General features: G+C 42.4%; 1 protein-coding gene across 3 annotated transcripts in view; it reads right to left on the bottom strand.

Moving 5' to 3' along the window:
• Nucleotides 1-13,024, bottom strand: part of c2cd3 (C2 domain containing 3 centriole elongation regulator) — a 165,806-nt gene that overhangs the window by 130,985 nt on the left and 21,797 nt on the right. For all 3 annotated transcript variants that reach the window (XM_072262790.1, XM_072262791.1, XM_072262792.1), the window contains exon 7: nt 3,138-3,293. In XM_072262790.1, coding sequence (XP_072118891.1) covers nt 3,138-3,293 — 156 coding nt within the window. The remainder of the gene's footprint in view (nt 1-3,137; nt 3,294-13,024) is intronic.

Here is a 13,024-nt window from a genome sequence, read left to right as displayed (position 1 = left end):
GATGTTGACCACCCCGTCCAGGTCTTCAATCATTTGTGCCATGGATCTCTGGGATACCTCTGATGCAGAAGAAATCCCAAAGGGTAGACGCAGGAAACGATATCTCCCTATGGGCGTGTTGAAAGTGCATAATTTGGAACTTTCTTCATCCAGCTCAATCTGCCAGAAGCCTTGATTTGCGTCTAATACTGCAAAGTATTTTGCATTAGGCATGCGGGAGACAATCTCTTCAACCGTGAGCAGCGGATAGTGCTCTCTTTTGATGGCTTGGTTGAGATCTTGTGGATCCATGCAAATCCTCGTCTTTTTTTCTGTGACCACTGTCACCATACTATTCACCCAGTCAGTTGGTTCTATTTGTCTTGTTATGACTCCCATCTATTCCATTCTGTGTAGCTCCTCCACTACTCGATCCCCGAGAGCTACTGGAATCTTTCTCGGGGCATGCACGACTGGTGCAATAGTTGCATCAATCTTGAAATGGTGTTTCCCTGGTAAACATCCTAATCCAGAAAACAAGTCATCAAAGTCTTTGAGAATGTCATTTTCTTTTTCAACACCATAGATTCGCTTCACGAGGCCTAGCTTTGTGCAAGTTGCTTTGCCCAGTATTGCTGAAACATGTTGCTGCACTATTTCAAACTCGATCTTGCATTTTTGACCTTTGTACACACAGGCGAGTGCTTTTTTGTCCAGTGGCGCCGTCTTGTGGCCAAAATATGCAACAAGCTTGCAGGTGGATTTTTCCAGCCTTCCTCTGATGTCCAGTGAGTTGAATGTTTCTGCCGACATTACATTGCACTTTGCCGCAGTGTCAAGCTTAAATGTCACTTTCCTCCTGTTTATTATCAATCTTGGGTCCAATCATCTTCATTCTCCATCTCTGCATTGTCAATATTCTTGATGCATACCTCCTGTTCCACTTCAACTGTGCCAATGAACATGTCACTGTTGCCCTCACTCTGCTCCACAGCATGCATTTTCCTTGCGTGCTCCTTCGATTTGCACATCTTTGCAAAGTGATTTCTCTTCTGGCATAACTTGCACGTCTGACCAAAGGCTGGACATTTTCTGTATCCATGTTTATAACCACACCTGTTGCAATTAACTTCCTTTTGATCATCCTTTGGAGCTGGCTTTGTCCTACTCTTGTTAGTTTTCACAGTTTTTATTTTATGCACTTCAATCTCTTCATTGAGCACTTTAATCTGACTTGACGTGATCTCGCTGGCATGGCAAACATCAATCGCCTTTTCTAATGTAAGATCTGCCTCTCACTTGATCATCTCGTATGCCGCATACAATCCTGTCATGTATTAAAGAATCATGCAGTTGTCCAAACTCACAGTCTTTTGCCTTGCTCTTCAAACCTGTTACGTAGGCGTCTATGGCCTCCATTGGTCCTTGAGCCCTCGTGAAAAACCGGTGTTGGATGAACGGTAGTTTTTTTCTCGGTTCTCAGTAATCTTGAAACTTTTTTTTCAACACTTCAATTTTTTCTTGCTCATCATCTTGGAGGACAAACGTGTTGCAAACCTTTATTGCCTCTTCTCCCGCTTCGTGCAGAAACGTAGCACATTGCACTTTCTCCGTCTTTTCAGCTAGGCCGCTAGCAGTGCAAAACAGCTCAAACTTCTGGATCCATATTTTCCAGTTTTCAGCAAGATTACCTTGTAGGCTTAAACTTGACGGTGGCTGTAACTGTGACATCTTTTACCTGTCTTCTCTTCCTTTTTATTTTTCGCGTTTTCTTCTGACACCCATGTAATATTGATGTGACTCGGACATCGGTGTAGATTGAACAACCAACGTCTATTCACCAGACTTCCATTTTTTTAAACCCTTTTTCCACGTCCTGACATCTTACGCACTCTGACACTACGAATACTCACACAATACATTACACTCCCCTCTTTTCAAGAAACAGTATATTTCACGAAACAAGATAAATTTAGACTGCTGGATTTCAGGTCCCAAGTCAAGTCTCTTAGTTTAAAACTTCTGGGAAAATCATTAGGACATCATGCTGCAGTAAAGCTATAGTTTGTGAATCTTCTTTAAAGGTTTGCAATGCAGCATCCCTCTTTTAAGATTTCATACCTAAGAAGCATAGAGGTGCAGGAGTTAATCTCCTGTGACTCATCCAATTTTAACCTAGAGTGCTATCTGAATGGAGTTTGCATGTTCTTTCTATAACAACCTTAGTGTACAGGAGTTTCCCCTGGATTTGCTTCTTTCCGCCCACATCCCAACGATCTGCTGGCTGACAAGTTAATTTGCTACTGTAAACAAATAATCATGTTAAAAATCCGTTTAGGCAGCTTTGGAAAATTCTGATCAACCAATCATAATGGAAGCCTAAATTTCACTTAATACTTATCAGTACCATCTGATTGGGGTTTACGGGATGTCCAGGGAGGGGTAGCATCTCTGGTGAAAAGGCAGCTCACTCACTTTTGGTGCCTACCAGACACCTAGCTCTCACTTGTGACTCAAGTAGCTGTTTGCATGTGACAGTGGCCACACCCCTGTACACCTCTTCGACAGGCTTGCTAAACCAGGAGAGGGTAATCGGCAGTTAGGAACTGTCCTAACATGAGCGGATGAGATCTACAGTGAGATCTAACAGCTAGGAAGATGGTAATGCAACACTCTGAGAAGAGCAAAGGGCATGACAAAGCACAGAAGACATCATGGTCATCCACTGTAAACAAAGAAGACCCCAGTTTGTGACACTTGCTCGTACCACTGGACTTGGACTTCTGAGGTCAAGAGAGAGGAACTATCCCACCACAATGACTTTTCCACTTTATAAACGCTATTGCACAAGTTTCCTGTCATTGTCAAACATGACGGATAACCAAGGGAAGACCACCTGATTAACTTAATCAGAATTTCAACCTAACTGTCCTTCCTACAAAATTAACATTATCTAACTACAGATACCCCTTTTGGTGCTGAACAATCTGTAATAAAATATAATTAATCTTCATGGAATGATAAAAGCAAAGTTTGAATTTATTATGAATCCATTTTCTTGTGCACCAATCCTTTCAATCCTTGACATAGATTGTTACCCACTTGAAAAATACATGGAAACCAATGCAAGGTTCAAATAAAGTAAAGCCTGGATTTACCTCCCAAGGAGCAACTTGATGGCTGTGGCCTCTGTGTTAGGATAATATTCCTTTAGAGGGTGTTCAGGAGAAGGTAGAAAAGTATCTCCAGTTGGGGAAATTTCTTCTGATTCCAGCAAATTATGAAACAGTTTTCCAGTAGGGGATTGAGGCATTCTGACAGGAAGAAGGGGAAAAAAGGCTCAGAAAACAACAACTTAATGCAAAAATAATTTAGAAATATGATATAACATAATTGTGAGCTTACACAAAGCTGGCATTCAGAATTTAAAGCACAGAAATCTGTACACATCATAACAAATATTCACCACAACGTGTGCACAATTAAATGACCAACAGGTAACAATCTTAACATATTTTGTACATCAAATTAACCTCAGATTATTCTCCTAAATATGTAATTTCACACTGGATTACAAGTATTGTGAATAGTTGAAATTATGTTCTATACTCTGTGTGATGTCCTGTTGTGGAAAAATTGCCTGTTGAATTGCTTCCATCATCAGTCATTTTCTTGATGCACACATGTGGCAAGCTGATAATGAACAAATAATAAAGGATGCTAAAGAAGGAATCTCATAAAAGGGCTCAAATGACATTGCAAATCGCAAGTTATTATAACCATTCTCTGAAGCCTTTGATGAGTGCATTGCCGATTAATTTATTCTCAGTTTGCATGTGCAACTTCTATCAAGCAGACAATACATGGTTTCACTTTATTTTCAAATATTTAATCTTCGTTATGACTGATAGTGATGTTTTAGCTCTTTTAGATAGTTGAATTACAAAGATATTGATTCTTGGAGATTAAAAATAATGAACAATGCAATTAAAGGTTTAAGTGATCATTTATAATGGACCTGGAAAATAAATTGATAAACACAAACATTTCAGAAAATAACATCATTAACACCACTGGTCTTTTTATATTTCTGTAATATTTCTTTATATATTACCATTCAACTATTTACATGTATACCACCAAACAAAACAATGTTCCTCTCAGTACTGATAAGACCATACGATATAGGAGCAGAATTAGGCCATTTGGTCTATTGAGTCTGCTACACCATTTCATCATGGCTGATCCAATTTACCACTCAGCCCCAATCTCCTGCCTTCTCCATGTATCACTTCATGCCCTGACCAATCAAGAATCTATCAACCTCTGCCTTAAAAACACATAAAGACTTAGCCTCCACAGCTGCATGTGACAATGAATTCCACAGATTCACCACTCCCTGGCTGAAGAAATTCCTCCTCATCTCCATTCTAAAAGGATGCCTCTATATTCTGAGGCTGCGTCCTCTGGTCTTAGACTCTCCCACCATGAGAAACACCTTCTCTACATCCACTCTATCAAGGCCATTCACCATTCGATAGGTTTCAATGAGGTCATCCCTGATTCTTCTGATTACTAGTGAATACAGACCCAGAGCCGTCAAATACTCTTCATATGACAAGCCATTCAATCCTGGAATCATTTTCGTGAACCTCCATTGAACACTCACCAGTTTCAGCATATCCTTTCTAAGTGGCCCAAAACTGCTAACAATACTCCAAGTGAGCCTCACGAGTGCTTTATAAAGTCTCAACATTACATCCCTGTTTTTATATTCTAGTCCTTTTGAAATGAATGCGAACATTGCATTTGCCTTCCTCAACACAGACTTAACCTGCGAATTAACATTTAGGGAATCCTGCACAAGGACTCCCAAGTATTCTGTATTTTCCTCCATCTAGGAAATAGTCAACCCTTTCATTTCTTCTGCCAAAGTGCATGACCATACATTTTCAGACTGCATTCTATCTGCATCTTTGCCCATGCTCTTAATCTAAATTCTTCTGCAGCCTCTCTACTTCCTCAAAACTACCTACCCTTCCACATATCTTCATATCATCTGCAATTTTGCAACAAAGGCATCAATTCCATCATTCAAATCATTGACACATAATGTAAAAAGAACTGATCCCCCACAGACCCCTGTGGAACCTCAGAAGTCACCAGCAGCCAACCAGAAAAGGCTCCCTTTATTCCCACTCTTTGTCTTCTGACAATCAGCCATTGCTTTATCCATGCTAGAATCTTTCCCGTAATACCATGTGTTAATAGCTTGTAAAGCAGCCTCATGTGTGGCACCCTGTCAAAGGCCTTCTGAAAATCCAAGTACACAACATCAACCAATTCATCTCTGTCTATCCTGTTTGATATTTCTTCAAAGAATTCCAATAGATCTGTCATGCAAGATTTTCCCTTGAGGAAACCATGCTGACTACGACCTATTTTATCATGTGCCTCCAAGTACCTGAGACCTCATCCTCATAATCCACTCCAACATCTTCCCAACCATTGAGGTCAGACTAACTGGCTTATAGTTTCCTTACTTCTGCCTCTCTCCCTTCTTGAAAAGAGGTGTGACATTTGCAATTTCCAGTTCTCTGGAAGCATAACAGAATCCAGTGATTCTTGAAAGATCATTACTAATGCTTCCACCATCTCTTTCAGAACCCTGGGGTGTACACTATCTGGTGCAGATGACTTATTTACTTTCAGAGCTTTCAGTTTCCAAGAACCTTCTCTCTAGTAATGGTAACTTCACACACTTCATGACCCCTGACACCTGTAACTTCCACCATACTGCTAGTGTCTTCCACAGTGAAGACTGATGCAAAATACTTATTCAGCTCATCCGCCATTTTCTTGTCTCCCATTACTACCTCTCCATTATCGTTTTCCAGCAGTCCAATAACCACTCTCGCCTCTCTTTACACTTTGTGTATCTGAAGAAACTTCTGGCATCCCCTTTAATATTATTATTATTATTATTAATATTATTGGCTAGCATTCCATATTCATTTTCTTAATGACTTTTAAGTTACCTTCTGTTGGTTTTTAAAAGCTTCTCAATCCTCTAATTTTCTACTAATTTTTGCTCTATTATTTGCCCTCCCTTTGGCTTTTATGTTCTGCTTCTCAAGTTTCAGGGTGAATTCAATCATATCATGATCACTTTCCCCTAAGGGTGAATTTGATCATATTATGATCATTTTCACCTCTTTAATCAATTCTCATTCATTGTACAACACCCAATCTGGAACAGCTGTCCCCTAGCGGGCTCAACCACGAACTGGTCTAAAAAGCCATCTCACAGGCATTCTGGAAACATCCCCCACCCCCCGCCCCCCGGAATCCAGTACCGACCTGATTTCCCAATCTACCTGCATGTTGAAATCCCCCATGACTATTGTAACATAGTAATTTATTGTAATTTATAGACCACATACTTACTACTCCTATCAGTCTTTTCACTCTTACGACCCTTGCAGTTCCTTAGCTCTATCCACAATGATTCAACAACTTCCAACCCTTTGTCACCTCTTTCTAATGATTTGTTTTCATTTTTACCAACACAGCAATGCTGCCCACTCTGCCTTTCTGCCTGTCTTTTCAATACATTAAGCTCCCAGCTATAATCTTCTTTCAGCCATGATTCAGTGATCCTTACAGCATCATACATGTCACTCTGCAACTGTGCTACTAGTTCATCTACCTTAGTCAGCATGCTGCATGCATTCAAATATAACACCTTCAGTTCTGTATTTACCCTTCAATTTTGTCTGTCCTTTATGTTGCAACTCCCCCTGTTGACTACAATTTTGCCCTATCAACAGCCTCTCCTCACTACATGATGCCTCTGTTTGTAAACCAGCTACCTCATCTTCAGCACTATCATCCACCTTTCCTACGATACTTCTTGCATTGAAATATATGCAACTCAGGACACTAGCAACACCATGCTTAATCCTTTGATTCCTAACTTCGTCTGAGGCCTCCACAACCTCTCCACTAACTGTTCTGACACCCATACACACAACACATAAAGTAATATTAACACAATTAACAAATAATAAGGGACGTTTAGGACACAAGTTAAAAAGTAAACAGTTTAACACTACTAGCACTTCATATACGATGAGATCTGGGTGGTGGCTGGGAGTTCAGTAGTCTTACGGTCTGGGGTAGAAAGCTGTTTCTCATCCTGACAGCTCTTGTCCTAATACTACAATATCTCCCACTTGATGGTGTGGGGGGGGGGGAGAGGGGGGCAAGGAGATTGTTGGACAGATGAGAGGAATCACTGACAATACTAAGGATTCTCTGTAAGCAGTGCTCCTGATAAATATCTCTGATGGATGGAAGAGATGAACCTCTCGGCACTCCTCACAACCTTTTGTAGGGACTTGTAGTCAGATGCCTTGCAATTGCTGTACCAGACGGTGAGGCAGCTGGTCAGGACACTCTTGATGGTGCTCCTATACAAAGTGGTTAGAATAGTGGGGTGGGAAGCCTCGCTCACCTTAACTTCCTGAGAAAGTGGAGACGCTGCTGTGGTTTCTTGACCAAAGAGGTGGTGTTGAGGGACCAGGTGAGATCGTCTGTTATGAGTATGTCCAGAAAGGGACTTATTCATCATTTTAAGAGCTAACATTAAAATACTATTTGCTCAAAATTCATCACATTTTATTTAGTAACAAGATTAAAATGAAGACTGGCTTTCTATTGAAATTACAATCAAACTAATTCAAAATGATCAATTCCTATACAGTCCTTAATGAAAGGAAATGAGCAATAGTATACTGGAATAAATGCTGAACAATAGAGCATCATTTTTCTTCCCTGTTTGTATGAAAGCACAACTACCTACAGAAGTCTAACACTATAACTGGATAACTGAAAATACAAAACAATTATTTTTAAGGAAAATGGGCACTCGGAGAAATAATTTCAATTCAAACTGACATTTCATTTCAAGTAAAGTTGCACATCAATTTTTTCCTCACTTCTTCATTTGTACTGATCTGCAGTATATCAATTCTAATAGGCATTTAGAGACAGGTTTATTAAGAGTTTTAAAAAATCTTCCAGGTACAGAACTTTAATTACGCAGTTAACATATTCTGCTCATCAAAAACTGATAAACCTGTGTATTCCAGGATTTTCTCTTTATAGTATCAAGCACAGGCATTAAAATCATAGGTACAGTTAAAATTAGGCCGCAATTTACTGATAAATCAATAGTGAGGCTACTGACTCTCACTGTTATTCACATCCAAAAAACAAAAAAGGTTCCACATGGGAGGTTAGTTAGGAAAATTCAGTCGCTAGGTATACATGGAGAGGTGGTAAATTGGATTAGACATTGGCTCGATGGAAGAAGCCAGAGAGTGGTGGTAGAGAATTGCTTCTCTGAGTGGAGGCCTGTGACTAGTGGTGTGCCACAGGGATCAGTGCTGGGTCCATTGTTATTTGTCATCTATATCAATGATCTGGATGACAATGTGGTAAATTGGATCAGCAAGTTTGCTGATGATACAAAGATTGGAGGTGTAGTAGACAGTGAGGAAGGTTTTCAGAGCCTGCAGAGGGACTTGGACCAGCTGGAAAAATGGGCTGAAAAATGGCAGGAGTTTAATACTGACAAGTGTGAGGTATTGCACGTTGGAAGGACAAACCAACGTAGAACATACAGGGACTGAGGAGTGCAGTGGAACAGAGGGATCTGGGAATACAGATACAAAATTCCCTAAAAGTGTCGTCACAGGTAGATAGGGTCGTAAAGAGAGCTTTTGGTACATTGGCCTTTATTAATCGAAGTATTGAGTATAAGAGCTGGAATGTTATGATGAGGTTGTATAAGGCATTGGTGAGGCCGAATCTGGAGTACTGTGTTCAGTTCTGGTCACCAAATTACAGGGAGGATATAAATAAGGTTGAAAGAGTGCAGAGAAGGTTTACAAGGATGTTGCCGGGACTCGAGAAACTCAGTTACAGAGAAAGGTTGAATAGGTTAGGACTTTATTCCCTGGAGCGTAGAAGAATAAGGGGAGATTTGATAGAGGTATATAAAATTATGATGGGTATAGATAGAGTGAATGCAAGCAGGCTTTTTCCACTGAGGCAAGGGGAGAAAAAAACCAGAGGACATGGGTTAAGGGTGAGGGGGGAAAAGTTTAAAGGGAACATTAGGGGGGGCTTCTTCACCCAGAGAGTGGTGGGAGTATGGAATGAGCTGCCAGACGAGGTGGTAAATGCGGGTTCTTTTTTAACATTTAAGAATAAATTGGACAGATACATGGATGGGAGGTGTATGGAGAGATATGGTCCATGTGCAGGTCAGAGGGACTAGGCAGAAAATGGTTCAGCACAGCCAAGAAGGGCCAAAGGGCCTGTTTCTGTGCTGTAGTTTCTATGGTTTCTATGGTTTCAGGAAATGGGAAGGTGGTAATTAAATTCAAAAATCTAAAAGTTATTGTGTAAGTTGTACACTTAATCATCAGTTTCATGAAAATAGCATTATTGTATATACATTATTAAAACAGACAGAATTTTGTAAAGCTTATAGAGTATTATAGCACAGAATATTAAAATAAATTCCCCCAGTTAGTAAAGCCTTGCAGATTTTAATCAAATTATCCTTACAACATCCTCTCTGGTTCTCAAGGTGATCTATTGCACACATTGAAGCTTATCTTTTAGGTTTTAATATTTGTTGAATTTTTAAATCCATGCTGATGGCAAACATAGCAAAACAGACTGAATGGTGAGTAGAAAGGGGGAGAGGTAGCAAGACTAGTTATCATTGTGCTTTAGTTGATGAAAATAAGCATGCAGGTATAACGGACAGTTAAAAGGCAAATAGTCTATTGGCCTTCCTATAAGAGGAGCGCAGTGAAGAAACAGCAACATCTTACTACAATTGTACAGGACCTTGCCAAGACTATCTCTCAAGTACTTAGTGCAGTTATGGTCTCTTTATCAGATGAACATTCTTGCTACGGAGGGAGCGCAGCGGAGATTACCAGGCGGATTCCAAGGATGGCGGGACTGATGCAAGAAGATGATTGACCTTATATTTGCTGGAGTTCAGAAGAACGAGGGAAATTACATTGAAGCTTATAAAACACAATGGGGATCAGACAAACTAAAAGCACAAAAGATGTTTCCTGGTGTTGGAGGTGCAGAATCAGGGATCGCAGTTCAATGATACAGGTACTGATGAGGAGAAATTTCTTCAAGCAGAGTAAGGTAACTCTGTGGTATTCTGTACCACAAAGTTAGTTAATAGAGTTACTACTAATATCTAAAGAGATCAAGGAAGACTAACAGACTACTAAAATCTGATGAATAGCTACGATCATTCTGAATAGCATAGTGGGCTCAAGAGGCCAAATAGCCTAGTCCTGTTCCTATTTTTTAAGATACTTGATTCTAGAGTAGATAGCAGTTAAACATTTTCATCCTTCCAAGCACATTGGTGTTAAAACTCACAGTGGATCAACTTTCTTGAAGCTGTTAGAAATTATATCTAGCAACACACATCAAAGTTGCTGGTGAACGCAGCAGGCCAAGCAGCATCTGTAGGAAGAGGTGCAGTCGACGTTTCAGGCCGAGACCCTTCGTCAAGACTAACTGAAGGAAGAGTGAGTAAGGGATTTGAAAGTTGGAGGGGGAGGGGGAGATCCAAAATGATAGGAGAAGACAGGAGGGGGAGGGATAGAGCCAAGAGCTGGACAGGTGATAGGCAAAAGGGGATATGAGAGGATCATGGGACAGGAGGTCTGGGAAGAAAGACAAGGAGCGGGAGGGGACCCAGAGGAGGGACAGAGGGAGAAAAAGGAGAGTGAGAGAAAGAATGTGTGCATAAAAATGAGTAACAGATGGGGTACGAGGGGGAGGTGGGGCCTTAGCGGAAGTTAGAGAAGTCGATGTTCATGCCATCAGGTTGGAGGCTACCCAGATGGAATATAAGGTGTTGTTCCTCCAACCTGAGTGTGGCTTCATCTTTACAGTAGAGGAGGCCGTGGATAGACATGTCAGAATGGGAATGGAATGTGGAATTAAAATGTGTGGCCACTGGGAGATCCTGCTTTCTCTGGCGGACAGAGCGTAGATGTTCAGCAAAGCGGTCTCCCAGTCTGCGTCGGGTCTCGTCAATATATAAAAGGCCACATCGGGAGCACCGGACGCAGTATATCACCCCAGTCGACTCACAGGTGAAGTGTTGCCTCACCTGGAAGGACTGCTTGGGGCTCTGAATGGTGGTAAGGGAGGAAGTGTAAGGGCATGTGTAGCACTTGTTCCACTTACACGGATAAGTGCCAGGAGGGAGATCAGTGGGGAGGGATGGGGGGGACGAATGGACAAGAGAGTTGTGTAGGGAGCGATCCCTGCGGAATGCGGGGGGGGGGGAGGGAAAGATGTGCTTAGTGGTGGGATCCCGTTGGAGGTGGCGGAAGTTACGGAGAATATGTCGGACCCGGAGGCTGGTGGGGTGGTAGGTGAGGACCAGGGGAACCCTATTCCTAGTGGGGTGGCGGGAGGATGGAGTGAGAGCAGATGTATGTGAAATGGGGGAGATGCGTTTAAGAGCAGAGTTGATAATGGAGGAAGGGAAGACCCTTTCTTTAAAAAAGGAAGACATCTCCCTCGTCCTAGAATGAAAAGCCTCATCCTGAGAGCAGATGCGGCGGAGACGGAGGAATTGCGAGAAGGGGATGGCGTTTTTGCAAGAGACAGGGTGAGAAGAGGAATAGTCCAGATAGCTGTGAGAGTCAGTAGGCTTATAGTAGACATCAGTGGATAAGCTGTCTCCAGAGACAGAGACAGAAAGATCTAGAAAGGGGAGGGAGGTGTCGGAAATGGACCAGGTAAACTTGAGGGCAGGGTGAAAGTTGGAGGCAAAGTTAATAAAGTCAACGAGTTCTGCATGCGTGCAGGAAGCAGCGCCAATGCAGTCGTCGATGTAGCGAAGGAAAAGTGGGGGACAGATACCAGAATAGGCACGGAACATAGATTGTTCCACAAACCCAACAAAAAGGCAGGCATAGCTAGGGCCCATACGGGTGCCCATAGCTACACCTTTAGTTTGGAGGAAGTGGGAGGAGCCAAAGGAGAAATTATTAAGAGTAAGGACTAATTCCGCTAGACGGAGCAGAGTGGTGGTAGAGGGGAACTGATTAGGTCTGGAATCCAAAAAGAAGCGTAGAGCTTTGAGACCTTCCTGATGGGGGATGGAAGTATATAAGGACTGGACATCCATGGTGAAAATAAAGCAGTGGGGGCCAGGGAACTTAAAATCATCGAAAAGTTTAAGAGCGTGAGAAGTGTCATGAACATAGGTAGGAAGGGATTGAACAAGGGGTGATAAAACAGTGTCGAGGTATGCAAAAATGAGTTCGGTGGGGCAGGAGCAAGCTGAGACAATAGGTCGGCCAGGACAGGCAGGTTTGTGGATCTTGGGTAGGAGGTAGAAACGGGAAGTACGGGGTGTGGGAACTATAAGGTTGGTAGCAGTGGATGGGAGATCCCCTGAGCGGATAAAGTCGGTGATGGTGTGGGAGACAATGGCCTGGTGCTCTTTAGTGGGGTCACGATCGAGGGGTAAATAAGAGGAGGTATCCGCGAGTTGTCGCTGTGCCTCGGCAAGGTAGAGGTCAGTACGCCAGACTACAACAGCAACCCCCTTTATTGGCGGGTTTAATAATAAGGTTAGGATTAGTGCGGAGGGAGTGGAGAGCAGAGCGTTCCGAAGGAGTGAGGTTGGAATGGGGACAAGGTGCGGTGAAGTCGAGACGGTTGATGTCCCGTCGGCAGTTAGCGATAAAGAGATCCAGAGCAGGCAGAAGACCAGAGCGGGGTGTCCATGAAGAAGAGGAGGGTTGAAGACGGGAGAAGGGGTCATCGGTGGGGGTGGAAGAGTCCTTGCCGAAGAAGTAGGCTCGGAGACGGAGATAGCGGAAGAAAAGTTCCGTATCGTGGCGAACACGGAACTCGCTGAGGTGTGGGCGAAGGGGGACAAACGCGAGGCCCTTACTGAGAACAGAGC

The sequence above is a fragment of the Mobula birostris genome, chromosome 7 (genome assembly GCF_030028105.1).
Source record: "Mobula birostris isolate sMobBir1 chromosome 7, sMobBir1.hap1, whole genome shotgun sequence".
NCBI lineage: Eukaryota > Metazoa > Chordata > Chondrichthyes > Myliobatiformes > Myliobatidae > Mobula > Mobula birostris.
Note: the sequence above shows the minus strand (reverse complement) of the source record. Positions and strands in the feature narration are given on the sequence as shown.